Source organism: Helicoverpa armigera, chromosome 9 (genome assembly GCF_030705265.1).
Source record: "Helicoverpa armigera isolate CAAS_96S chromosome 9, ASM3070526v1, whole genome shotgun sequence".
NCBI classification, from domain to species: domain Eukaryota; kingdom Metazoa; phylum Arthropoda; class Insecta; order Lepidoptera; family Noctuidae; genus Helicoverpa; species Helicoverpa armigera.
Window position 1 is genome coordinate 10164510 of NC_087128.1, and position 26946 is coordinate 10191455.

At 38.3% G+C, this 26946-nt stretch overlaps 1 protein-coding gene across 3 annotated transcripts in view; it reads left to right on the plus strand.

Annotated features, from left to right (window-relative positions):
• The window catches only part of LOC110369677 (serine/threonine-protein kinase NLK), a 95368-nt gene that overhangs the window by 56148 nt on the left and 12274 nt on the right, over nucleotides 1-26946 (plus strand). For all 3 annotated transcript variants that reach the window (XM_064036068.1, XM_021325176.3, XM_064036070.1), the window contains exons 4-5: nucleotides 17678-17784; nucleotides 26260-26428. In XM_064036068.1, coding sequence (XP_063892138.1) covers nucleotides 17678-17784; nucleotides 26260-26428 — 276 coding nt within the window. The remainder of the gene's footprint in view (nucleotides 1-17677; nucleotides 17785-26259; nucleotides 26429-26946) is intronic.

The window sequence follows — 26946 nt, forward strand, 5'->3', positions numbered from 1 at the left end:
AACATCGGTCAATGATTCAAGAATGATCGGAATGCACATTATAAGTTCAGTAAAACAAAAGACTAGAATATTTTCATTGTCTAGCTAGTTCATTTGTTAGTAAAGGAATAACTGACGTATATCATAAATATATTTGATTGATCAATTGGTTTAATCGACTGTGACATTGGATTGATAAATGTTGTAGGTAGTTTATTGGCTAGCCCAAAGCCCCCTGCGGTACAGACCGCTAAAGCGGATCATCCTGTGAGGATAGCATAATGCAATTATCAGAACGGTTGGCAAAGGGGTTGCCGTGGATCGAAACAGGTTGCTAGCTATTACGTATAGGTACCAAAGTGACGTTTATCTTGTGGCTATGAGCAAATGGGAGAAGGTCCGTATACTAGAACCAAAAAAGTATTTTCGAATTAAGAATTATTCCCTTACTAGCTTAGCTAACATTTCTGTCGTAGTAACGAATTGTTACACTGAAATGAAACGTAAATTGGTTGAATATGGTAGATTTTTCTTCACATAATTCTCATACGAGATATCCTCATATCATTAATTCAAGTCATAAGCTCATACATCTAATCTGTATTCAACTTTTACCGGTATTAATTTTATAATTTATTTAGATTGGTCCATTACAAGTGACAGTAGCATATATAAAAGTTTACTTATAATCTAAGGTCGTTTAGTTCATACACGTGTAATCAATTTATTATGAAAACCTTGTTTGAAATTATATTAATTAATGATAGCAAAGATTGACTGTAATTTATGTGCGAGCGTGGGACAACTGTTTTAAATTGAATTTATGGTGCATACGTTTCAGCGTGTAAGAACATTTTGGCAAGATCTATGCCATGTTTTCAAATTATATTGCAGACAAAGGATACTTTGACGCTAAGACCTTCGCTTCGCTAATTAGGAAAATACGCACTATAATCCTGTAGTTTAAATTGTATTCCTAACAGCAAACATCTTTTGGTATCTAATTATTAAAGAACTTAAAACTCACAAAGACTGGACTTAAATTCTTGCGGATGCTAAGACCAAAAAGTCCCTACCGATCAATGTTTTCGAGATGACCTTTGATGTCTCAAACGAGTAGGTTGAACGTCTTCAGATCTATCAAAGTTACTTATTTTGCCCCTAGGAAGTTTCAGTTTCCCGAATTCCGATGAAAGCGAAAAATTATGTTTTCGCTTACAACATCAGAGCAACTTGCGTAGATATTATGTTCAGAAAATTATAGGACAAGGCTCCCCGTTTATATTTATAACCTTTTCCATATATTTCCAGTAGCTTTTATTATTAGCTCCAGTATTGCGAGTTCCTTCAAAATTGCAGCCATTTAAAATAATTGTACGAGTTTATTTCCTTCACGTCTATGTTAATGTTTCCTAAACAAACATTATGTCGACTATAACTTCTTATTAGAGCTCTGGAGTTCCGTACAGAATACTGTTTTCGTTGGCCTTTCCTATTGTACTGGTTTTAATATCGAAGCAGTAGCTGCAATGACCGGACGAAATATTGAACCAGATCGAGTCTTGTTTTGGTTGCGATTTATTTATTTGGCATTTAAGATTTTTATTTGAAATCCGTGTCTTGATAGTAAAACATCAGCTTCGGAAGTGTGAGTACTGAAAAGGGCTTGGTCTGCTAGTGCTGTTATCAAAATATATGTGCTGTGATAAAAAACAGTCGTACCTAAAGTTTAAGTCAGAGATTTCATCACTATCTATCCTATAACTTATAGTTCCATTCCGTATCCGAACATTATCCATAATCCCCTCATAATATCCACGCTAACGGTTTATTGCACTTCTCGCGTATATTATTTATATGTATAGTGTATTATTTAAGAATTTATCACCAGATCACAGTTTATGGCGGTCGCGTTCAGGCCCGTGCACACCATTAACGCGGACCGGCACGCTTAATTGCTCCCCAATCGATGCTCGGCCATCATCTGTTTAACTATAACACGCAGATTAGCTTGCCTTTTATATGGTTTTCATAGCGCTTATTTTGCAGTTTCAGTTTAAACAAATTTTAAAAGTTTTTGCATGGGTAATTGTAATTGGCTTTCCTTAATGATCTTTTGAAAAGGCTTCGTTCCATCATCTTATTCTATCGTTATTTTCGGAACTATTTCGTTTTCTCTTTTGCATTCCTTGTCATAAAGTGTTTAAAATAGATTTCGAATATAGCGTTGATACACAGGCGTGGTCCATTATGTTATCAACATTGTTCTGCCAATGCATTTTCCTCCTTAAATATTTGATCCCGCCATAACCCGTCAATAAACATTGATGGTTTTCATCTTCCACCTACAGAATCCTAATGGATATTTGTAATGTCCTTGTCAGTTGTAGTAATTCTGTTTGCTCCCAAAGTGGATGGGCTCGTAACGGAGACTTGATATCGAGTAGACAGGTACGGTAATATAATTTATGTTACTACTACATTCGCAAACTTGTGCTTTGAGAGGCTCATCGATTTACTTAGACAGCTGGATGCTTTAAGTACGGGGATCGGTACAAGTGTATTTACTTATCGCAAATATATTGGATCCTCTTTCGATTCCGTTTTTGAGATAAGTTTTATTTAAGGCTGGTTTGCGGTTGACCACAGTATTGCCTGTTTTAGATACTCGTAGATTTATGTGCGAAACTGTTCGAGGAAAACTTGATGTATATTGTAGTCATGATGAGTTTTAATTTTGAATATAAATTATGGTAACGTTATGCTTTTACCAAACGACTGTGTTGTATTGGGACCCTTAAATATTTGATAATCTTGACAAAACTTGGTTTTTACAGCAAAGTGCAAAAATATGTTTAAAAACAGGTGCCTTATTTGTTGAAGTAAAACGAGTTGCGTCGGTCGTTTGTAAATATTTGCAACCTTTATAAATGAACACCATAACATCGCAATGCTTATTTTTCCCATTCTGAAGGAACTGAGCTCATTGTGTCAGAGATTTTTACTGGCTTTTGTCCGTTCCGTCTACGCTCACATAAAAACTGAGGCTATATTGCTAACAATAAAGTCCTGAAAATAATTACAGCTACTGCATGCTCAGGACTCGTAGTGTCGTATATTATTCCCATAGTACCCTGCATTATCTATCGACTATTACGTTATCTCTCAGCTGTCGTGCACAGTCAATGATCATCGTTGACTAAGCAATTATTACTGTTGGTAATGTTATTGATGTAGTTCTACGCTTCATCTGGTTTGCATCGCGTCTTATAACAACTTATAATGTGCTGAATGTACTCGTCGTATATGATTATGGTTTTATTGTGGATGGTATATTTTTCTCATCAGATCCGAATGTTATAATTCTCAGCCTTGTTTACAATTTACCTTTCAATGCAAATATTGGTTTTGGTCTAAATTCTGTTAATCATTTCGATGCTTTAGCTTTGCGGTAGTTGTAAATGGTCCCTCCGAGTTTCACCAGTTTAAATTTGCAAACTCTTACATTGCATGTCTGCCAGCAAGGCGAGTACTGCTATCGCTTTAAATTCGGAAGCGAACCATGTAAGCGGAAATCCTAGTAATTTCACTAGCATGAATATATTCCAAGCTTCAACATGTTTTGTAACATGAACCTCCATGTTTTCATTCGATTATTATTATTCATTTAATTTATTATCAAAGGATGGCCGGGGCAAACATCAAACATACCGAGTTTCAGGCTTTCAGTCACGTTATTTGAAGTAAAGCTTTCAAGTTTAACTCCCGAACAAACGACGCAAATTCCAAGATGTCTACAGAAAATATCGTGGCATAGTTTGTTGGAAATTTTGCCGCGTGGGTCCTCCTCATTCGGATTACCAACAACGCTTTGCATGTTCGCACCATATGTTTTAGTTTCGCACATGTCCTTGTTTCAGACAGCTCCCGTTTAATTTATTATGCTCTTATCTTTTATTAGTGGTGTTTGCTTCTCATTTGGAAGTAAAAGAAAGCAGAAATCAGTCAGGCTGCTGGTTAATGTCTAGCGTTAATTGAAAAACTCGTGAGGGAGAGGATGTGATGGCCTCTTCACTATATATAACAGCCTTTAATCAATTTCCATTTATACCAAATATGGCATATCAGAAGCCACTCATAAGTGTAGTCACCACATTAGCTGTAATTAATGTGATGTTTTGTATGTATGATTGGTATTCTTTACGCTCGCTAGCTTCCATCATGTCTGGCAGTTTTTCTTTAGTTCAACGTTCGATAGTAAACATTATTCGTTGATGTGAAGCAAACTTTTATTATTTATTTTTGTTTGTACATTACACGGGCTGCATAAATCATCATGGGAATTTAATAACCGAAATCCCTTTTCAACACTTCCTTCAACAATATTCTTTATTTTTGGTGAAAAAATATTCAGTAGGAAAACAGAAAAAAGGTTGGGCACTTGCCGACTTGAAAGGAATACCTGATCAAATAAATGGTTTCTGGATGTTTGCATACCAAAAGTACCAATATAAAATGAAAGTTAGTTCCCCGAAATGGTATTAGTGTGGTACGAGTCGTGTACTGGTCGGATCGTCAAGGGTACAGTAACCCGTAACACGTTTTATGTTTATGGTACATCGCGGTAGCGTTATTTATATGGCGTTGCTACTCTTTATTATTTATCCTTTCAAAGACACACTCAAACGCGTTATAGGTCAGAGAAAAATAACCCAGAACGAACTGCGACGCCTCGGAAGCCTAGGACCGAAAAGAAATCGTAAAAAATTGACGTTCATATAAAAACGGCACTAAAACTTGTAGGATACGCAGTAAAATCTGTTGCCTCGAGTTAGAGCCTTCCTCTGTGTGAACGTCATTACAAAAGTATTCCAAGCAATATAACTTTTATTTAATAGACATTTTGAATTTTCAGAATCTTACGACTCTTTCTGATGCGATTACAATAAGTATTAAATATAATTTCAGGCCTGTCAAGTGTCCACGAATTGATTTGCACTGAAATATTGCGATACGCTCTTACCGCTTGTTACAAAATATTCGTCAGTTTCTTACTCGACCACAATCATACAAGTGTGAGTCTTTGTTACAACCTTATCAGGAATACACAAAGAACAATGCTAACTGCCGACAAAAGCATGCTAAAAATGACGTTACGCATATAACATAACATGGAGGCCTTCGTGAAACATTAAACCTTGGTTTTATTTACTGCGACGTCGCTTAAGGTAGAAGAATCTCGCCGTAAATAACCGCTTTATGATATTTCCACGACTTCATTAAGTCTTTCAATGATATAACTCTCAGATTTATTACCTCAAGTCATAATACACGCTCTTATTGTCTACGCAAAATAGAAAGTACCTATATTAATTACACTGCAGCACGAATGTGGACGATAAAAAGTATGAAAACCCGTAATGCGACTAAAATTTGCCATTCAGAGAGATTTTGTGTCGTAGCTTAGTTGCAGGTTGTTGAGATAGGGCGGGGGCGACCCTTCCCGTTAATGTATTCTGGCAATTTCGCTAACGCCCTCCCGGGAACCGGAGCCCTGGCTAGACCCTAGATTAAATTTGTACTCTTCTGTTTACCATTACTTTTTGTTACTTATCCCGTCAGCTCAGCCGGTATAGATGCTTAAGCTACGGCTTAATCTATCCACCAATCTATACAGGCTTTTTGAGTTTTCGTTCATAGTACTATCGGTGCGTCCGTATCTCAAAATGTTCCCGCGGCGCGTTCAATTGACGTTTATCATGATTGTGATTAAATATTGGAGTATTATAAGCTGGGAATTGTAAACGATTACGCAGGCATTTTCGCACAAAGAACATTTCGACATAAAATGTTTAACGAGCCAACATTTAACTATCAGACAGTTCGGGAAATCTGTTGGACAATATGATAGGTAACTATTTGCATAGGATAGTTGAGGTTTGTCGGAATATTTTTAGGTTTACTTTTCGTTTCGGTCTTAATAATGCATCAAGTTTATATATTACGTTAAAACTGCTACTTTTGGCTCGGCGTCGTATTCTCGTGGGAGTGAGAGCGGTTTCGTGTTTTCGCTCGCAGTAACAACAACTCCGGACTGTTTCGTATGACGCCGACATTCCCCCCGAGTCCCACCTCTTCCGTACTCATGAGCGCACCATATCCGCTCCTACATCCAAACAAAACCCCAAAACATAGTTGATCAGTTATCGATTACCCAGGACTGCCACTCGCCAACGCCAGATGATTAATCGTGTTACAGAATTAGCTCTCATCATATTAACTTCGTCCAATATTTCTTTGGTGGCAGCTGTCTTTGCTATAAATGGAATAGCTGGTAATTTTCTAAGGGAACCATCACAAACATTATGTAGAAATTCTGAATAATTCCCAATAAATCTACCTCAAAATCGTGTCAGTGAACAGCGCTCGATGTCTTTTACTTTTTGGAATAATTTGTGGCAGACACCTCTAAGGGTTCGCCGGCGGTACTTGGCACGGGGTGACCGAGAGGCTTCTTGGCTCGCAGGCTCGAGATCAGCGCTGGCGTAGCCCCTTGTGCGGCCCCGTCTCGATGACGTCTTGGAAGCTTGCCCGATAGGCTTTAGATAAACGCTACCGTATTGCGGCTCCCCAAATCAACTTTTTTGCTTTCCGAAGCGTTAAATCTGCTATAAAATGCACTGGCACGATAAGTGTATTCAAAATTGTTCTTTCACAGAAAACAGACGTCTCATTCGCAATGCAAATGTATTCATGTTGTCGTAGTGTCGAGTATCATGTCGCATTCAATCTCCACCTGCCACCTGTGTTCGTTAACCAACGCAAGTTTTTATATTTTCCTCGCGCATTTCGGGATCGCTCCTGAAGTGAAATTTAAAATGTTCAGCGTGTAGTCCGGAGCAGACTTCGTTACCCGGAATTATTGTGGCGAGCGCAATTCGCGTAATGTGCGAGTACTCCGCTAGACAGGACACGGCGCGCATGTTTGCTGATGTTTGTCAACGACAGCTTACGCCGCAAATTTACTGCTTGAGCAGTGTCAACTCGTGTGTTACTCATCTACCTAATTATTGATGTCGATAAATTCACTGCACATACCACCAATCAGAATAATCACAGTAATTTCGAAAACCTAGTACCTGTAATTTCCGCGTGCGTATAACCACAAAATTCACTTTCTCTTTTCTTTATTGTTAGTAAACTCACGATTTAGAAATTCTAAGGGAGAAGCATTCGCAATGGGCTTTACCGAAACATGTTCGAAATGTTTAGGCTCAGATACATGTTTCACACAGTCCTTTAAATTACTTTGCCTATTCAGGGACGGAAGAGAAATTCACCGGTGTATTCAAGCTATCGTAATTTTGTACCATTCGCGAAAGTTTGCACTGAAAAGTTTTAAGGTCAGCCTTGTAGGAAGCTTTCACATTAAGTTCTGTCGTGTTTATAAATGGAAATGAGATTGGTAATGTGGGCCTTTTTTCTTTGGCAGTTAATTTCCATTGTGTAGATTAGCATCCTGCGGAAAATCCCGTTGTGAGAGGAATAAAGAAACTGCGGCGGAAATTCGTTGAAGCTCGCGATCGGCGCCGCCTCCCCGCCGGTTAATGGGCGTGCTTCATTGACTATTCTGTTAGAAACTTTGCTTAATAAGCTAATGCAGGTACATAATTGGGAAACATCACGTTGGCTTCTAATCAAGGTGTTATTACCACATTAACATGTTCCATAGACCACAGGACGTCACGTGGAAGCGGAACCGCGTGCTTTGAAGTTTTATTATTCAACGGATTAGTCACATTCGTTTCACTCAAACATTTGTTTTTATGTCAACGTTAAGACGTGAGAGTTCCCACAGTTCGTGGAGTAATTTTAATTCCTTATCGTGTTTGAGCAGTGTGGTCTTTAATGACGTATCAAATTAATATCGGCATATGCAGCACTTTATAGTCGTTTAGGCCCTGATAAAGTATCATGTAATCTGACGCCCGACGGAGGTCCGGCTTCTGCAGAAGAGATTTCTGCCAAATTTAATATCACAAATATTTTGCAACGCCCTTTAAAGATGATTCAAATATTGTCTTTGAGAGGTAGAATGCTTATTAGAATTTTAAACAGTTAAATATTTAACTGGCAATCGGCATAGAACCCTCTTTGTGAAAATACCTTCAATAGAATTAGAAAATTTGCTCAAAGTACAAAGAAGCCTTATGCATTGCTTCAGATTAAAATTATAGTGGTTTTCTAGACTTGATCTTGTATAGGGCGTTGTAAGGGTGCGAACTAAGTCCAGACAAAAATAACAACTCATGCAACACTGCGTCCTCCGGTCCTCCGGTCCGGTCGACGTAAGCCGCTATTCATCAACGTCCGACCTTTGTCCGTTTTTACGTTTACTTAGCGTGTTCGCCCCAAACTTACCCAACGTGTTTTAATATTCATTTAAAATTAAGCCACACAGAAATATGATTACATTTTTTCCTTCTTGATTAACAATCGCAGGGGACGTAATGTAAATAATGGGAATTTCTTCTTTTATATTCGTGTGTAACATTAATTGGGAGTTCTTGTTTCGTGACCTCCTTCTGCTGTAATGATTTTGTCGGCAAACTGAATTATAAGCTTACCGTGTTATTTTTCCGCATATTTTCTAATTTCGTTTGACGTTCGTTGGACCGAATTTATTATGTAGGTATTTCGTAAGGTTGCATATGTGACAAATGTAGAAAATATGTAGGTAGCCACTACAATACACCGCGGTCGGAAGTAAATTCTTTTAAAGTGACGATACTTGACAACCTTGGATACAAATAGGGCTTGAAACTAGAAGCAGCAATCGAAGTTAATTTATCTTGTGTTCATAAAAATGTTTCCTCTAAGTTTTAACTCACAGATATTCTTGTGCTGAGTAAATAGTATGCTCTTTTGCTTGCGCCCGTTATACAAAAAAACGAACGTCTATCATCAAGCCACTATCTATGTGTTAAAAACAAAACCCTACCCTCTCGGTTTCCCATAGGGATCAAGTCGTGTCACTTGGCGGACGCTACACAGTGCAAATGTCCCTTGATTCCTCCCGACATTGATGGATAGTGACCGTAGCAACCAACTCCGGGATATGACGCATCAGATTACCAGCATAATAACCCGAATATCAGGACCGACACCAATCATACTCAACGACGGTATAAAGTTGCCTTATTTATGGGGTTCCGATATTTCGCGTTCACACAAAGTTGCTAAAGGAAGATTTGTGGGATCAACATGGGTTGGCGATCCCGCCGCACTATTTTCCTCTTAGGATTTTGTGAAGATAAGGTTAGAAATAGTGGGAACGTTACTGGGTAGAAACAAAAGAAATTTTCAGTGTAGTAAAGAGAAAGAAAAAAATGTGTATCATGTTTCAGGATGTAATACGATGATACTTTTGGCTTAAAGGGGTAAAGGGTTTAAACATGTAGGTAGACAATTTAAGATTTCTATTTCCGTGTGTGTCATCATGAATAAGTGATTTGTTAGTAGTACAAACTAAATATAAAACAGGACTGCTATATTTGCGGGCCGCGACGCCCAATATATCTCGGCCATTTGTTGACCCACAGACTTTGTATTCTGATTCCATTTTGGTTGTATTTTCAGTCTTACAATTTCTTGTTTCCAATAACGAAAATAAACAACATTCTTATTTATTCGGCCGCGTTATCTATTATTCGCATACTCTGTATTTTACGGATTCCGTGCTCGCTTCAGAATCGTGAACATTCATTACAGCAGTGAATTAATAAAACGAATAACCGAACACAGATGTCTGTTAAATATGTTATAGAGGACTTAAGCCACAGTTTTCGTATTCGAATTCCCAAGAATTTTATCATTTGTGTTTGGAGAGAGCTCATTACTCATTCATGCTTGACAAAGAAGCCTTTCACATCATTTCATATGGAGTAAAATGTATTCTGATCATTGTACGTTTGTCCAGCAAACACTACTGAGAACGATTTATCAACGTCTCCCTTCCACGTACTGTCTTCGGAATGGTCATTTGCACCGACATCGCTGGACGTCTTTCGACGCATCTTAAATATACGTGATTTACTTCTCGTGTCTCATCCGAGGGGCATTGACCGGTTGCTGATTATATTTTCTTCATATCGTGCCATCAACTCATTATAGCCTCCATAAACATATTTACCGAAACATTTCGAGCCAAATTCATGTAACAAATTGAAAAAAATTCAATGTCTTTCGTAAACCATTGGGTGATGTGCAAAATAGTCTCGCGACCACCACTCTCGCATGTTGCTATCTTAGAAAATAATTCTAGTCACGAACAAAACGTTTTCCACGTTTCAAGTACGTTCTATGCAAATATGATGGGCAACTAGTGTCAACCGGTTTTGTTCAATAAACCGGTGTCGATGATCCATCAATGTCACATCTGTACCTTCCCTATCAGTAAGAAGGATGAAGAGAAAACATAATGGCGAGCTTGAAATTGCGACAGAACTGAGTTAGTTTGTTCCACATAATTATACTCTTGAAGAGAATATTCATAAATTAGACACGGCAATTAGGAGTGAGACTCCGAAATGCAGTGTCGCCGTGCATTGTTTGGGCACACTCCTACCGGGCTGCGGTGAGAAACAATGGCTAAACATACTGTGCCCGTAATATGCGTTAAAGCTGGCCATTTCAAAGCTTTCGTAAGCAGTAGGAAACCCTTAAGTACAGTCGCAGTTAATATTGCCATTCGTTTTACATCGATGGAAATATTACGACAGAAATGCCATTTCTGCAAATGAACCTAATGATTTGTTATGCACCTTACACCTGCTTGTATACGTTTAATACGATTTTTCACCCTGCGAAGACACGTTTTTATTCTAGAACATGAAATGTTTAAAGCAAACTTGCTCGGGAGAAAATGTTCAAATTTATTTTTCATGTAGCTCGTGTCACGTCCCCCACTTATAGCCGCCGCTGAAGATTGACTAAACAAACGGCTTTGTTTTTAGCATTTTGTTTTAAGCGATTTATTTAAGTAAACAACAGTTCAATTAATTCAAACGTATAAAATATAATTGCATATAAATAAACCAATGAAATTAATAACAGCTGCGTGCGTGAGCTATTACAATTTTAGCCACTGATCTATGTACGAAGCGAAAAAGCGATTATGAAAATACAATAGTAATTTGAAATAAGGTAATTGAATTTGAACGCTACATAAAATAATAACAAAGAGAACATGAAATACTAGTAATCGTGAACGCGGCTATCAAAAAGGTCGATTGTATAATATTTTAATGTGTCGTATTAATATTTAATGCTATGAACACCGATGCTAGTGACACGGTATTCGCATACGGATTTTAATAAAACAAATTAATGAATACATAATTATGAAGGAGATCAAAAGCTTTTTACGGTTTATTAATTTTTCAATATCCCTGTTACGCCTTTTCAGTGTTAAGGCGAAGGTTTGATATATTGGTCGCGAACAGAGATGTCGATAACGAATTGTTAAGCTAATCGATTCTCGGTTCGATTTTTTTGTGGCCAGGGATCGAGGTTGTGTTGTAAAAGATTTTTTGTGTCTACAAACGTTTTCTGTTGTAGGGTTTGGGTGCACAGCTGCACAACATCCGGGCTTTCAGTCCACAGTTTAAATGTATGCTTCTACGCCTTATGAACACAAGTGAATTCCACTGTTTCTACATGTGTGCGTAGCCTAAATATCTTTTACATTCGTTGTTACGACATAATACGCATTTAAAAAGCAAACAAGAACCTTTTTTCACGTTTTTGAATATCCTAGTGTTGTCTATTTCAAGTAATTTATTTCGAACCACAGGAAAATGTTTGTAAAAGTTTTTGTGGTTAGTCTTTTGAAATACAACCATTTTATTTCACTACACTAAACACTAACTTTCTCTTATTTCATATTTTTCAACAACTACACTTTCATTTTCAATGTAGATAATAATTTCTAAAAAAAAAACAGGTTAGCAACTAAGGCAGAGTGTCGTAAAAGTGTATCCTCCCATATACGCCATCCTGCGTGTCGTGTTTGATGGCGCGAGGGGAGGGGGCGGCGGGAGCGGGGGCGGAATCTCAGCCCCTCAGTAAATAATTACCGCCCCAGCACTGGGGTGTAGCCCCAAAACCGTTCGTGAGCCCCCGGCCCGGCCGGCTCTTCCAACGTTGCCAATTCTTATTGTGTTCACAATCTCACGAAAATAAATGTGTATGCCAAACAAATGTTAGTTATTTTAGACTTAGTTTTAACTGTAGGTAATAGACTTGAAAATAGATTGAAATAACTTAAGCCTTTTATGAATAGGAGTAAACGTCAATAGTTTTGCTGCTTAGAATGTTAAAAATATGTAAAGTTCTCAGAATACTTCTTAAAAACTTTAAATAACGATATTTTTATTGGACACAAAAAATGGTTTACCTGTCAATCTGAAACGAGAACAAAGTTATTGTTAGAATACCCACTGAAAAATTTAAGCATTTTCGTAAGAATCTTTTTTGAAATTTTCGTGAGTGTTTGATAGCATTATCGTACGATGACAGTATAATTTCCTGTCTAAAAACCTTCCTAAAATTCAACGGAATTGTTGGCAATACTTAATTTTAGTCAAACATGAATGTAGGCCAACGCATGCCAAATCGGACAATCTTTTACGCAAATTGTAGTTTTCTATGTCAAGGAGCGATTAGCCACTCTTTCCATTCAATAAAGTATCAATGGAGCCAATTAACTTACGAAATATCTTTACCTACTGTTCGACCAAAATAAATAACATCGCAATATATTACCTACAGACAAATATTTACTTTTAGAATATCAATATTACCTTTGAATACATTAAACAAATATCGAGTAAATGATAAGGTATTATTAATATGATTATTTTTACGTCGAAGTCTTATGTAATTTTTATTTACATTACGATTGAAGTATTCTTATTCCCACACTTTTGAGCACCCTTACAGAGACCACGAATTCTTATAAAAGTATGAACTCTAAAATATCATACCTATGAATAAGTATGAATAGTTTATATTCGAAATAATATTCCGATACCTATTATCTCTGACACTTATAGTGATTATGACCCTTTTCCTGATACTCATCAAATGAAATCGATTGCTTTTCAATGATCTTCCTATAATAGGGCATTCCCTAATCCTATTAACGTCAAAATGAACCTAATTTAAAACATTAACATACAATATAACTGCAATTCAAGTACAAATAATAATAAATAACAGAGCTAACTTATAGAAATCTCTTCTACAGATAGGGCAAGGCATTCTGTGGGGTCTCGAATAGATTAGACTGGCGACCGCAGACTACGTGACTGAAGTTCGGGCATTCAAATTCTTTGGACTTTCTTTGATCTTCCCCATTATTATACATGTACAAATGACATTTTGCTCTCGCGGTCTCTAATCATAGGAGAAAGAAATTTGGATTTGGTATGCGTCTTTTTTAGGGGTTTTAAGAGGCTTACTTAGACGAAAAGGATGATGTGAGGGTGATATGAAAAGCCTTGATCGCAGTGTAAATTGGTACACTACTATTACGTCTTCTGACTATATTTGAGGATCTGTCAAGAAATTAATTTACTTTGAAACATAAAGGTAGCATGGAACTACAGACATGAGGACATATTTTTGGTCGGACCACATAAAACTTCCCTGGAACATGGACAAAACCCGGGTAAAGAACCAGGGCTCCAATATTACTTTCGCACTAGTAATCTTCCCAGTACGTTAAGTAGGTACTTGTCGTGTGTTCACGCCTCACTGACGTCGCCATTAGGTCCCCAAGTAATAGGGGATGAGTGTACCGCTCTACTAGCTCGCATTAAAACGTTTTCTAACCTAACATTTAGATAAAAAACTAACCCATTAGTAAAGCATAAGCTTGCCATTAAAATTAAAAAGGGGACTCAAGAAAAAAAATCTTCAGACCTAAGAATTATTCAAACAAAAAAGTTAATTTCGCTCCAATCGAAACAGGTTTAAATAAATGTAAAGGGTTCAACTTACAAATTAATTCATTCATCAGGTACCATAATTTGTGTTCTCATTGTGATGTAAATAAAGTAAACGAAACACATTGTGCTAAAAACTTTGGAATTGTGATGAAATACGATGAAACTTTTACGGAGAAACATGTTTTTATTGTTCTTCGTTTGTAAATTGTTCGTGTTATAAGTGATTACGTAGGTTGTACTGTATTTAGGCTTCCCTCGCCAACCGTTGCAGAGACCGGTCTTAGGGGAGATAGCACCATAATAGCCTCTCATACTAGGCTAACTGATGGTGGTGTGATGCTAATAATATGAATGTGTCCTCATTTACTTTCCCTCGCCGTTAAAACTTCCATTTTGCAGTCTACAATATTCGTAATAGAGTCGCTCCCTATCACATTGGCCCCTGGGAATACAGACGTGTTGTGAATTTTAATGTTATTAATCTCTACTTTTAATGAATCACTTTGGAATCCTTATTTATATATACGAGCTGTTCTTGCATCCGGAGGTAACTTCTTTCCAATGGTGTAACAATTTTTCAAATCGGTTTAGTAATTTCGAAACCTTCTTACTACAACAACCGAAAAAAAAAAAAACAAATATGCAAACTGTCCTCTTTATAATGTTACAACAGTACTTATTTATTATATTTTTTTTTTACATTTCTTCTTATCATATTTGACACATTTTTATTCTGCGCTATCTAGACACACGGCAGTGTGTCCGCCAAGTTCGAGCAAAAAAAGCGACACACCGGCCGTGGGTTATATTACACAAACCATTTCGGGCCAAATTCGACCCCCCTATAACTCAAAATCTATTTTATTTACGCATATCAAATTTATAGTATCTGTTGAGACCCCCTCACTTATCTAAAATACAAAATTTCATGAATGTACCTATTGTAGGTCTTGAGATATTGACGTCAGAAAATCGCTATTTTTACTATACACTCACTGACTGACTGACTCACTCATCAAAAACCTAGACCACTTCCAATGGTCGTATTGACTTGAAATTTGGCATGGAGGTAGGTCTTTATGTCAAGGTAAAGGGAAAAATCTGAAAATGGCCAAGTGTGAGTCGGTTTCAAAATAATGAAGGTGTAAATTTATACCCCTAAGGAACTAAAACGAACTAAATTTATTTTATATAATATATCTTCGAATGGTCGTACCGATCTAAAATTCATTACAAAGGTTTGTATTTAGTCAAAGTAAAGTAAAAATCTGAAAACGGCCAAGTGTGAGTCACTTTCGAAAATAACGAATGTGTAACTTTGATCCACGAACATAATATATGATAACATGTCGTGTCAGTCAGTTGGTAAATCTAGTCCATTTAGTTAATCTAGTTCATTTCTTTGTAAGAAGCATAGAGCATATTCAAAAATCTGAAAGATAGTATAAATGAGACATTTCCTTAACTAACTTAATAATACGAAAAAAAAAATAAACAACCTTACAAAAATAAATGAAATCCCACCCAAAACAAAAATGTGAAAGGCTGCCAAGTTCGATAATATGGGAATGCTTCACCTATAAAAGAAGTGAGATCTGAATAAGTACCAAGTTCCATACACATATCTCAGTTAAAAATAGTTACTTTTTAATTATGTTACTTGGCAAGTTTCAATAGAAAATTAAATACTTGATTCATTGCGTTTAGTAGGTTTATAACAAGGTGTGTGAAAACTTGCCAAGTAACATCACTAAAAAGTAACTATTTTTAACTGAGGTATGTGTATGGAACTTGGTACTTATTCAGATCTCACTTCTTTTATAGGTGAAGCATTCCCATATTATCGAACTTGGCAGCCTTTCACATTTTTGTTTTGGGTTCTAGTTTACCTCAAAATCGATATTAATACGTGGTACCAGGGTTTCCTTGCACGTGAGTCGTAATATGAGCATTCGTTATGAGTAGGGGGCAAAGCAGAGATTATAAGTTGAATAGACATTTTATTATACAGGGGACGGGGGCAAATGGGGAAATTGCATCAATGGCTTTAGCTACTTTTAATATTTTTAATATTGATAACAAAATCAAACGTTAGGTACATACATTGTGATGTTAAGGAATAAATGTTTTCAAATATTTTTTTTTTCTTCCAACAAAACACAATTTTTTAATCATTTATGTTTAATTATTTTTTAAGTTTTATGATCCAATAAAGGCTTATCTAATCGCGTGTCCTTTGCAATAAAAACGAGTTTTCCTGTACATCAGACCTTTTATGTTATTGTGTTATAAATAAAAATAATCAGCCAATTAAATAATTTTCTCTGTAGGCGGGTAACAATCCTTAAAATCAAGAAACATCCCACGACGTATTTTGGTTGACTTTCCCAGAAATCTCCAAATGACTGATCCGAGATATGAATAGAAGTGGTTACTGTAAACAGACGATCAACAATAATACTTAACGAAGTGACAAGAGATTACCGCCTTTCAACGACGCGGTTAATTCCGAGACCAGAGTAAATTCCTTTGTATGACTAACATTCAAGTTTGGAGAATAAAATGATTGAATACTTGGGTTGGCGACTTCATGGGAAGATGGCGGATAGCCATGGATTAATGTGATTGGCGACAGGATACAATATGTTATGACAGTCTGATACTATCAGACTGATAGTTCAAACTATTATGCACCCAAACTTAAACTGAGTATATATTTCCCAGTCTTCGATCGTAATCTGAAACGAATACCAACAAAAATAAGGACCCGTATTTAAAATTACAAATACCTTATAAGTTGTACTCACAATATAAATTACACGTGCGTATATTGATTAACTTTATCTGCACGATAGTGTACCCCAGCTAATGCGTCAGCTCTAAGGTCGAATGTAGGCTTTATGGCCGTTATTCAAGACGCTTCGTGCTTCACGACCACAATATTCATTGCTACGGATTAAATAACTGCCACTTACACAGTTTTATAGTTGCTGCATTCACCGATAAAACATTAAAACAATTTGTATAAGAGTATTAATTTTCGCAGCAATTCGTTAATTCTAACTTTGAGTCACATTAGAGAATTCCATTTCTATTCCAACTCAGACTTTAAATTCATACGTTACGTGAACTCCAACTTGAATTTCAATACACGACGGGCGGATGTACAATTCGTTGTAATTCCACCCGTAACGTTGAAGTTGTAATGTAGTTTGTCAGCAACAAGTGTGGGAGCTAGGCCGGCCTGTAATTTTGATAATGGTCACGAGTCGTGCTGCAGATAAGCGAGATAACGGCCGAGACGGTTCGGACCGGGCCGGACGGATCACCGGTGCGGTCCTACGTCAGTACTGCGGGTTTAAAGCTACCCTTTTGGGGAGGATAACGCTTGTCAGTCACGCATTTCAGCGTGGAATTTAGAATATCGTGCGCAAACGTTTACATATTGACGTAAGTACAGTCTTTATGGAAAACGTGATGAGGTTATTGTGTTTACGAAGATGTTTTAATTTTGTTTTTTACTTCAACTATCTTTTAAATGTGATAATTTTGCGATATACATTCTTTATTAGGCCAAATATGATCATCTGCCTATCCACCAAGTTTGAAAGAATTTATGACTTCTCTCTAGCTACTATTATGTTGAATGTGTCCGCACAGCAATTTCCTTGACCAGTCCATAACAGTTACGTGATCACAGAGCTGCTTCAGAGCGACCTGCACAAAATCATCGTGTCTCCACAACACTTGTCCGCCGACCACATCAAAGTCTTCCTCTACCAGATATTAAGAGGTAAGTTCATCTTTCTTATATTAGCTGTAAGAACAAGCATAGAGTAACATATTGATATGTTTCTTTGTGTCAATAATCCTGATGGTATGCATCCCGTATTGTCCTGTTCTGATAAATAACCTTACTAGGTATACCCCACGGTCGGCTATTTCCATCCCAATTAAATGGTAAATGTACCTACGTATGGTAAACGCTACGTGAAAGCGTTACGTAAACAGAGTTTTATCTTATATCTTGTTTTAATTGGTGGTTTTCAAAATCCGAAATTCCACAGTTATGTCATGACATTATACGATTATGATAACACAATTCCCAGTACTAATATGTATGTTGAAAGGGAATTGTATTGGCGCCCACGTGGGAATTAGAATGTCTTTCTAAATTGTGGGTAATTATGATTTATAGATAACATTAGTTTTATGTAAGAGTTCGATGCGATTATTCAAATTTTCTTGATGATACGTAGCATTATCAGTAGCTGTCATACTCTTAATTACGTGAAGCCGATACACATGTGCAGCACAATGAGATACGTCCCGTAATCGACGTGGGAATCGAATGCAAATGAATCCAATATAAACTTATTATAACTTCGGACATTTGTTATTACAACAACCCCCGTGGGCGATAATCGACGCACCAACTACGATATTTAACCACACAAAACACTAATATAACGGTTTTACAATTTGTCGAATTTTAACAATCACTCTTTGTGTTGTTTCATTTACCCACGTACAACGAATATATTTCCCTTTATGGTCTTTTGTTAATGGTGGTGAAAGGGTAAACTACAACCCGAATGGTCCATTCGAAAGGGTTGCGATATACTTCGGCCTTGACTTCGACTTTCACAATTACGGGAAGTGAGGACGGCCAACCCTATCCTTGTTAACGAGTAAAATTCCGGCAGCTGTAAAATGTTTCAAACAATACAAATTATTTCTTTGAAAACTCTTTAGAAGAAAAACTCGTTGGCACGTCAAAGCGGGGGATCTTGTATCACCGACAGCTTAGGACTGTTAAAATGAAAGGGTGATACTTTGTTTTTTCCGACAGCCCTAGATAGTCGCGTTACTGGTACAGCCGGCATTGGGCAATAACATTTGGCTCGACTTATTCATGCTAGGGGTGGTCACAAACCGTAGATTTCAGTCCATTGTGCCATGGCTCATTAATATGCCAACCCCGCCCGTTACTTTAATACTTAAATATAATATTTTTGGTTTCGTAATTTCAGATCTCGTTTCACGTTCCATTGAGAGTCCGTTTTTTGCTGTAAATATTGTCAATAGGGGAGTCGTGGTGGCCTAGTGGGCAAAGAACCGACCTCTCGAGTATGAGGGCGCGGGTTCGATTCCAGGTCAGGCAAGTACCAATGCAACTTTTCCAAGTTTGTATGTACTTTCTAAGTATATCTTAGACACCAATGACTGTGTTTCGGATGGTACGTTAAACTGTAGGTCCCGGCTGTCATTGAACATCCTTGGCAGTCGTTACGGGTAGTCAGAAGCCAGTAAGTCTGACACCAGTCTAACCAAGGGGTATCGGGTTGCCCAGGTAACTGGGTTGAGGAGGTCAGATAGGCAGTCGCTTCTTGTAAAGCACTGGTACTCAGCTGAATCCGGTTAGACTGGAAGCCGACCCCAACATAGTTTGGGAAAAAGGCTCGGAGGATGATTGTCAATAGGGAATGCTATGATTATAAATTAAAGCGACGTAACAAATTCTCGTCAAAACATATCCTTTCAAGACCTCTCTTTACGATTAGAACTTAAATTATCAAGTTGTTTGTAAGCCTACCCATGCTGTGTACATGTAGAATAATCTTTTTTTAAATTCCTTCCAATAAAAAATAATTCTGCTGGAAGATGAAACAGCTCCCTAAGGTCGGAATTGCACTTTGATGCCCCGAGAAATGATATGTGGTAAATAGGTGTCATTATTCATGACATTAATTACACAAAGCGAATATCCATTGCAATATCCATCCATCATTAATGAGTATCGATTAGGATTACACTGTCGCCCATATAAACGAGACACCGCTAATCTGCAAAATTATTTAGATTACAAGATCTCAAATGTATTCAACCAGTTTCTAATTTAAATGTCCCTGCCTACGTGTAACACCTGCCTCCATTTTTTTGTCATGTAGAGGCACGCTCGACGCTTGGCGTTGTCGCAAAATGTCGAAATGTGAAAAATATCGCGAGCGCACCGGCTTCTCAACATGACATTAATATTTGACGAGATGCACTTTTAACTTCAAAGTTTCAAACTTCACAAGTGTAGAACATTGCTCCGGCAAATAAGCTTTTATGTTTATTAGCTTTCGCACTGTTACGCGTATGTACCGCAGCGCTACTAAGGATGCTTTCATTAGATATAGTAGTTCGTTTTATGATCGAATGCTTAATGGAAACTTCTTTAATGGATATCTCTCTTCAAAGTAGACAACTTTTTCCATTAACACGCCATCAGTTATGGCTATGTTCGATATACTTGAGCCAGATAATGCATGGTGAAACTTGACGGAACAATAAACACGTAAGTTTTGTTTCACACTTCATGTATAAATGAAGGACATAGGTAGGTATGTTATAACAAGTCTGGAGGCGGATGAAGTCGGTCCGTTTGGCCAGCGGCTCGGTAAACAGAGGTGGTTGATTGCGGCCGCGCTCGGACTGCGCGCTCCGATAAATACAAGTTTAAAACAAACCCGAGTTGTGAGCTCCCTCCGAGACCAACTCGTGCCGAGACAGCGCAGCGCCGCCGCCGCGTCTCACAGCTCTCGCACACGCCCACTTCCACCTGCCGTAAATCAATTAAAACTCCCAAGTGCTACCGACGACCAGCCTCCAATCCAGGTAAACGACAACCCACCGCAAAACTACTACAGAAGACACTTTATGACGAGTAATTCTGTCACCATTAAGCTCATTCCAAACTTTTAAAACCTTTCACTATGTATGCAAATGTAATCCACTTTCGCAGATGAAAAGAATCGCGACGCAGCCGTCGCTTCGTCTCCCGATTTCGTATTATTAATTTGTGCAATTATTCGTGCAGTGCCAAGAGATTTCCCGGGGTAGAACGCGCGAAGGGAATTTAGAAAAATGCGGTCGTTAAGTCCCACCGCCTCGGCTGGCGCGTTTAATTAAAAACTTTATAGTTGCACCGCCTTGATGGCTCCGCTCTAACTGAAATCACATAGACAACCGCACTCTCGCGCTAAATGGAACTCTTTTAATCACGATACAGCTTGGAGAAATGCAGTCGATACTACATCATTGTATTTGAATGCATTACATAAAAATTTTCTGCGGAAATACTAATATAGGTGGTGTGCGTGTCAGTGAATGCAACCGACGCGATTAGGGGTGACACGCGACTCGGATAGTTTTAATATTCTGCGCGCTCTTCTAGATTAAACTTACTCGTCGCTTTGTCTCATTCAGCTTCCTACGTACAGGATAAGCTTTTTAATGAAACTTGCATAAAACACATTTATGTTACACATTATCCCAAGCATAACACTCAAGGCAAGTTTATATTTAAGCGATATAAGTTTTTATGGTTAGTTCATGTCAATTATTCAGGAAATGTTACTGAGACAGATGTGGCATGTCATCTAATGCGTACAAGGAGATGTCGGATTCTGCAGAATGCAGTTGGTCTTATACGCAACAAATGCATAGTGGGCAGTTGTGCATATTTCGCGCGTCTCGGACATGACTGGGGTTCTGCACCATTGTGCAAGGGCGCACCGGCCAGCTATGCTAATCGGCCGAGCCCGCCGGTCCGGTCGTCCTGCCCGATATTAATTATGTATGGATTGTGATGCCACGGCTCAGCCCCATATCTGCTATATACGACCACTTTGAATGTTACAATGCCAGGATTCTCATCTGTCATCGTTATACAGAGTTTCATGCTAATGAAATGTTTTATTTTCACTGAATGAAGTTTTTATAAAAGGAGACGCAATTGGAGTTATTCTTCAAAACAGCCGCACTGATTGGTAGTGTATTAACAACCATAAAATACATGACTCTCCCTGACAGTCGAGTGAAAATGATTCACGCATTAATGACTCACCCTTAAAATCTAACAAAGTGACAACTTGGTGCTGTTATGTTAACATTCAAAGACTTTTATTGTGGTCCGACATCTAAAAGTACATTGCATTCGATATAAAATTAAAGAAACTGCGGTAATAGTACCGAAAGGCGTTTAATTAATTTTATTTACGTATCCAACGAAATGAACAGATAAGATCGCAAGCCGGCGGCTGCGGCCTCGGCGCGGTAACGAGCAGAATTATGGAAATGCGGCGCTCACGACCTGCCTCTACACTCTAATATTATTTATACGCGAGCTTTTCCCTGCAGGAAATCACCACGCACACCCCTGTAATGTAAGCTACAGGATTTGCTCTGATAAATAGCCGACTTCCGTTCTGTCGCCACCTCCAATGACTTTTCTAAAGAATAAATTTAAAAATTCAATCACGACGGCTGACCATTCGACGCTCGCTTGCGGAAAATCTTGAATAGAATTTCTATATTTGCAAAGAAAGTCACGTTTGCACCGAGTCTGATCTCTGAACAGAATTAGATTTGGACACATTTTTCAAAGTAATTGCTATGATAAAAGAATTGGACATAGCTAAATAATGCATTGATAGTACACAAGGAAACCGAAGCGACGACGCCGGTCGACGGAAAAACCCCTAAGTGGAAAGGCCTGCCCGTGTCTCGTTCGCTCTAATGGAATTTACTTCAGGCCGTCTTGTCGCCATCTGCGAAATAAGCCCCGTTTTATGTATGAATGTGTACACTACTCGGGAAATTAGAGGTATTAAAACATTTAGTAATGCGTCCTTATTCTGAAATGTTATATGTATGTGTCGACATGTTTTGTAGCAGGATGCGCGTGACTTGTATAATCTCCGAGTACATGTTATCCAAATCCCACAGTGTCAGTCCTGTGATCCGTATAATTCGTCAGAATACATCCGAACGACTACACTGACATAATTTTATCGGAGCCCAACTGCTCATCCTTAACAGTTACTCGTAATCTCTTCCCGGTACATCCGCAAATACACCACATAAACCTTTCCAGCGACCACAAGCTATTTCTTTATCTACGCTAGATGTAGCGATGTCGTGATTTATTCCAATAACTTTTCTCAGTAGTTTGCTTCCAGGAAGCTAACTTTATCTCAGTTGACTGAAAGATAACCTAAGCGGTTCACCATAGGAATGTTTAATTTATATGAGGTAACAATAACAGTACTACTGACATTTTAGTTTCATATCTGAATTGGCTTTTTAGATTACGGCACCTTTCTTTTGTGATAAACAGCCCAACGCGAACGCTGATAAAGTGAGATTCGTAATTCGAATTTGATGTCGTAATTGATGGCGACCGCGCCGCTTTGATGAGCCTCTTGTCTTTGACGTCGGCTCCCTAACGGTGCGCACCAGTTCAGTGGTGTTGGGGCGTTAATTGTGAAAGCTTCATCCGCCACCGGAGCCGGGAGCGTGAGATCGGGACTCACGCGCACACAAACTCTACTGTTTGTTCAACGTCACTGCGCGTGAACAAACGTTGCGGTGTGAAGCGATTTACTGTTAAGTGTTACTATTGTACTTGTATCTCCGGGAGCGTTGATTTCGTTTGGTCTGCTTGAAATGCGATTCTCAAATCGGAGCCATTGGCTCCTTGAAAGCGGTTTACGAGTGAGAATTCCTTCACGCTTTAAATATATTTTTATTGGATATTTAACAGGGTCTCTTTTACACGAAGTTTATGGTTGCGGTGATAGGGAAAGAATTTAACGTAGCGAACGAGCAGTCATTAACGTTGAGCGGCGCGCGGAAACTTTGATTGGGAACCATTGCGGGGTTACAATTAAAGTGTAATGGCGGTGGTCAGTGGTGGCTGGCGGAGCATTGTCCCCGGCTGGTCGCTAGGAGCCAGGACCACGTCACGGTCGGGCGCGCGGCGCGTGCGGACGTCGACCTGCAAGTAATGGACTCGCCGAACAATAAACAACATTTACGCGCTATTTTTCATGCACCCCTACATTATTGCTGCTTTGTTCTCCAAGTTTCTATGGCTTCTTCGAGACCAAATTACGAAAATTTTGTGGCGAACTAATAACATAAATGTGAGTAAATTATAGATTGTGACTTGCTAGTTGTTTCGCTTGGCTTGTTCGCGGGCAGTTATCTTCATGGTCTCTTGTTCTGCAAAGGAAATGTGCAGGCAAATGGATATGTCTCACGTGAGTGAAATCACAAAATGTTACATACAGATCTTATTCCCCGTTAGCTGTTACGTCGAAGTGTTGTTAATGAGCGCAAAGTGTTTCATCACGTGGGTAATACTCGGAGGTATTCGTGAGATAATGTGTGAAATTTCGGCCTCAGTTTTATAATTATAGTAGGTAACGGTATTTCTCGAAGTTGGCTCATTTCGTCCAGGTTGCGTGGCTTTATCATAAAACTCGGAGGTGCGTGTTAGTGAAAACTGCGGTACACCCGCTGGGAAATTAAACTCGTTGCGACGCGAAGAGGTGTCGTTAATTTGTTTTGGCGCAGACAGCGCTGGGGGCCGACGCTAGCTTCTCCGTAATGGCCGAGTGTCAGACGCCCCCAGTCCTGCAGAAATTGTCCGACCGTTGGCCCTCAGAACTGATTTGATAAGTTAAATGGAACTAGGTACTACTGAAGTTGGAGTTGTGATGTTTCCAAGATGACATTTATTAGGTTGAAGCTGCACACATTTTTTTGATACATACTTGTGCCAATATACGGGAGTTTCGAACGTTTCGTTTTCCTATACAATAATTATAATTAAAGGAAAGCGTTTTGCCTTGGATATTTTAAGTGTAGCGAAGCTTAAATTGCGGTCTAATAATTTGCAAAACGTCATTAAAAAAGGATCGTGTTAATTTGTAACAATCGCAAAATTGCAAAAAGACGTAGAAAGAATACCGGTGCTGTTAATGCCTTTTTAAAAATGCCTGCCAACTTTGAAAAGGGTAACGCTGAGATCAAGGTTGGATCTTATTAACTTCATTGCAATTCTTAGTCAAATCTCTTCGATTACTTTGTGATGTATTTTTTTCAACTGCGTCATGGTCTTCCGTGACTTCATATTTTCCATCACCTATTTGATCTAATCCTGGCAAATAAATATATTCAACTTCAAAATGATATTGGTTTATTTGTTTGTAAATTACAAGAACACCGTTTTCTTTTTGCAACTGTCGTTTCAATAAAGAAGTGATCCTGCAGAGACAGTTAAAACACAGATAAAGCCGCCCACACGTCATCAGAAGCTTTGTGCGAACTCTTTCTGTCATCCCCAGCGCCCGTTAGATTTGGGTCAATAAGCACGACGCACAGTCACGTGACAATCGAATAGCTTGACATAGCTGCGTGAAACGGGCTGAAACGTGACCGCCAGATGTTCACAGGACTTGTGAATGTCGTTATCAAATCTGGTCGTAGGTTAGGTCTCCAATTAATGGTTGCATTTGATCTTGGCATAAGACTGGGCGATGACGATTTTGCTCTTGGGAATGTTTTGAAGGCAGTGATGTGAAGAGCATTAGCGTTTATACGTTTGTCTAATTTGCAGTCGTCTTGAAAACTTGACACTGTATGAGAACTTAGGAAATTAGATTTCAAAAAGGATTTCGCTCATTAGCAGCCTAAACTAAACTTTCCATTCTTTAAACAAAAATACGCGTAGCATTCGAAAAAGGTAAACACCAGTCGTTAGAGACTAAAAATGCCAAACAATTGCTACTCACAAAACGTGACTAGTAACACGATAGGCAGCCTAAAAATAACAACTAGAGAACATCTACTCCCAACCCAACCCGAGCAGAATAAACCGGATCCTCTAGAAACAATAGCATATCTTTGATTAAACTAATTCAATACAGCCCAAAAGTGGTTCTTAGCGGTTTTGATCAGGAACTTACCTTGAAAGCTGATCTTCAATAGAATGGACTGTAAATTTATTGTCCCTTGCTTGCGTATCCATTTTCAATTAAGGTTATAAGATAGGATGACGTAGGACTTGTTATATTTTGGTCTTGAGTTTCAAATATTTATTTTTGTTCAGAGGCAGATGAGTCGATAGCTGGGCTACCTTTCCTTAAATGAATATAAAATTCAAATGGCCTAATTTTTGATTAGGTATTATGACTGTCGATTAATTAAATCTATGACTGAAGCTAAGTTTAGTCGACGGCGAAAATAACTGTTTGCCCGTGTCTTTTGTGATGTCATCAATGTATATGAAACTTGAAGATACCTATATCGAAACATCCACATGCGATATTTTTAAACTAGTGTCACGAAAGAGCTTTGGAATGAAACCTCCAAAATCTTTCAAAATACCTAGTTCTATAACACCTTCTTAACTCTCTTTCTTCTTTATCCCCAGGTCTGAAATACTTGCACTCAGCACGCATCCTTCACCGGGACATCAAACCAGGGAACTTACTCGTCAACAGCAACTGTGTACTCAAGATCTGCGACTTCGGATTGGCCAGGGTTGAGGAGCCGGACGCCAGCAAGAACATGACGCAGGAGGTCGTTACGCAGTATTATAGGTATGTATTTTTCATAAATAATTTAGGAACTCGGATTTCAAGACCTATCTATATCAGGATTTGCTACTAAAGCTAGATTTTGTCTTCAGTCCGATGCGACTAATGTAAAATTAGTTATTGTGAATTTGTGAAAGATAGGTTATTGAAATCTATCGTAAGGGAATGTTTATTGTGTTACCATGGATACCGGAGTGTGGTGAAGCCTATATGGGCAATGTATCGACATTTGTGCGTTTTGGTCGGTTCTTCTTGGTGTTAAATGAAAGGTATCATGAAGTACCTAATCTAATTAAACAATTCATAGTTCTAGATCTGGTTTCATTCAGTAGATTTCAATGAGTCTAGAAAAATAAACAAAGTAAAAACGGTAATTTCGTCTTTCGTTCAACGTTCACTACACAGTTAGTGCGTGAGATTTCTACGAATATGATAGTACACATAACAGCACAACTTTCAACAAACATTCAAACAAATACACATTTACATTCAAACGTTGATACAAATAATCTTTCAATACA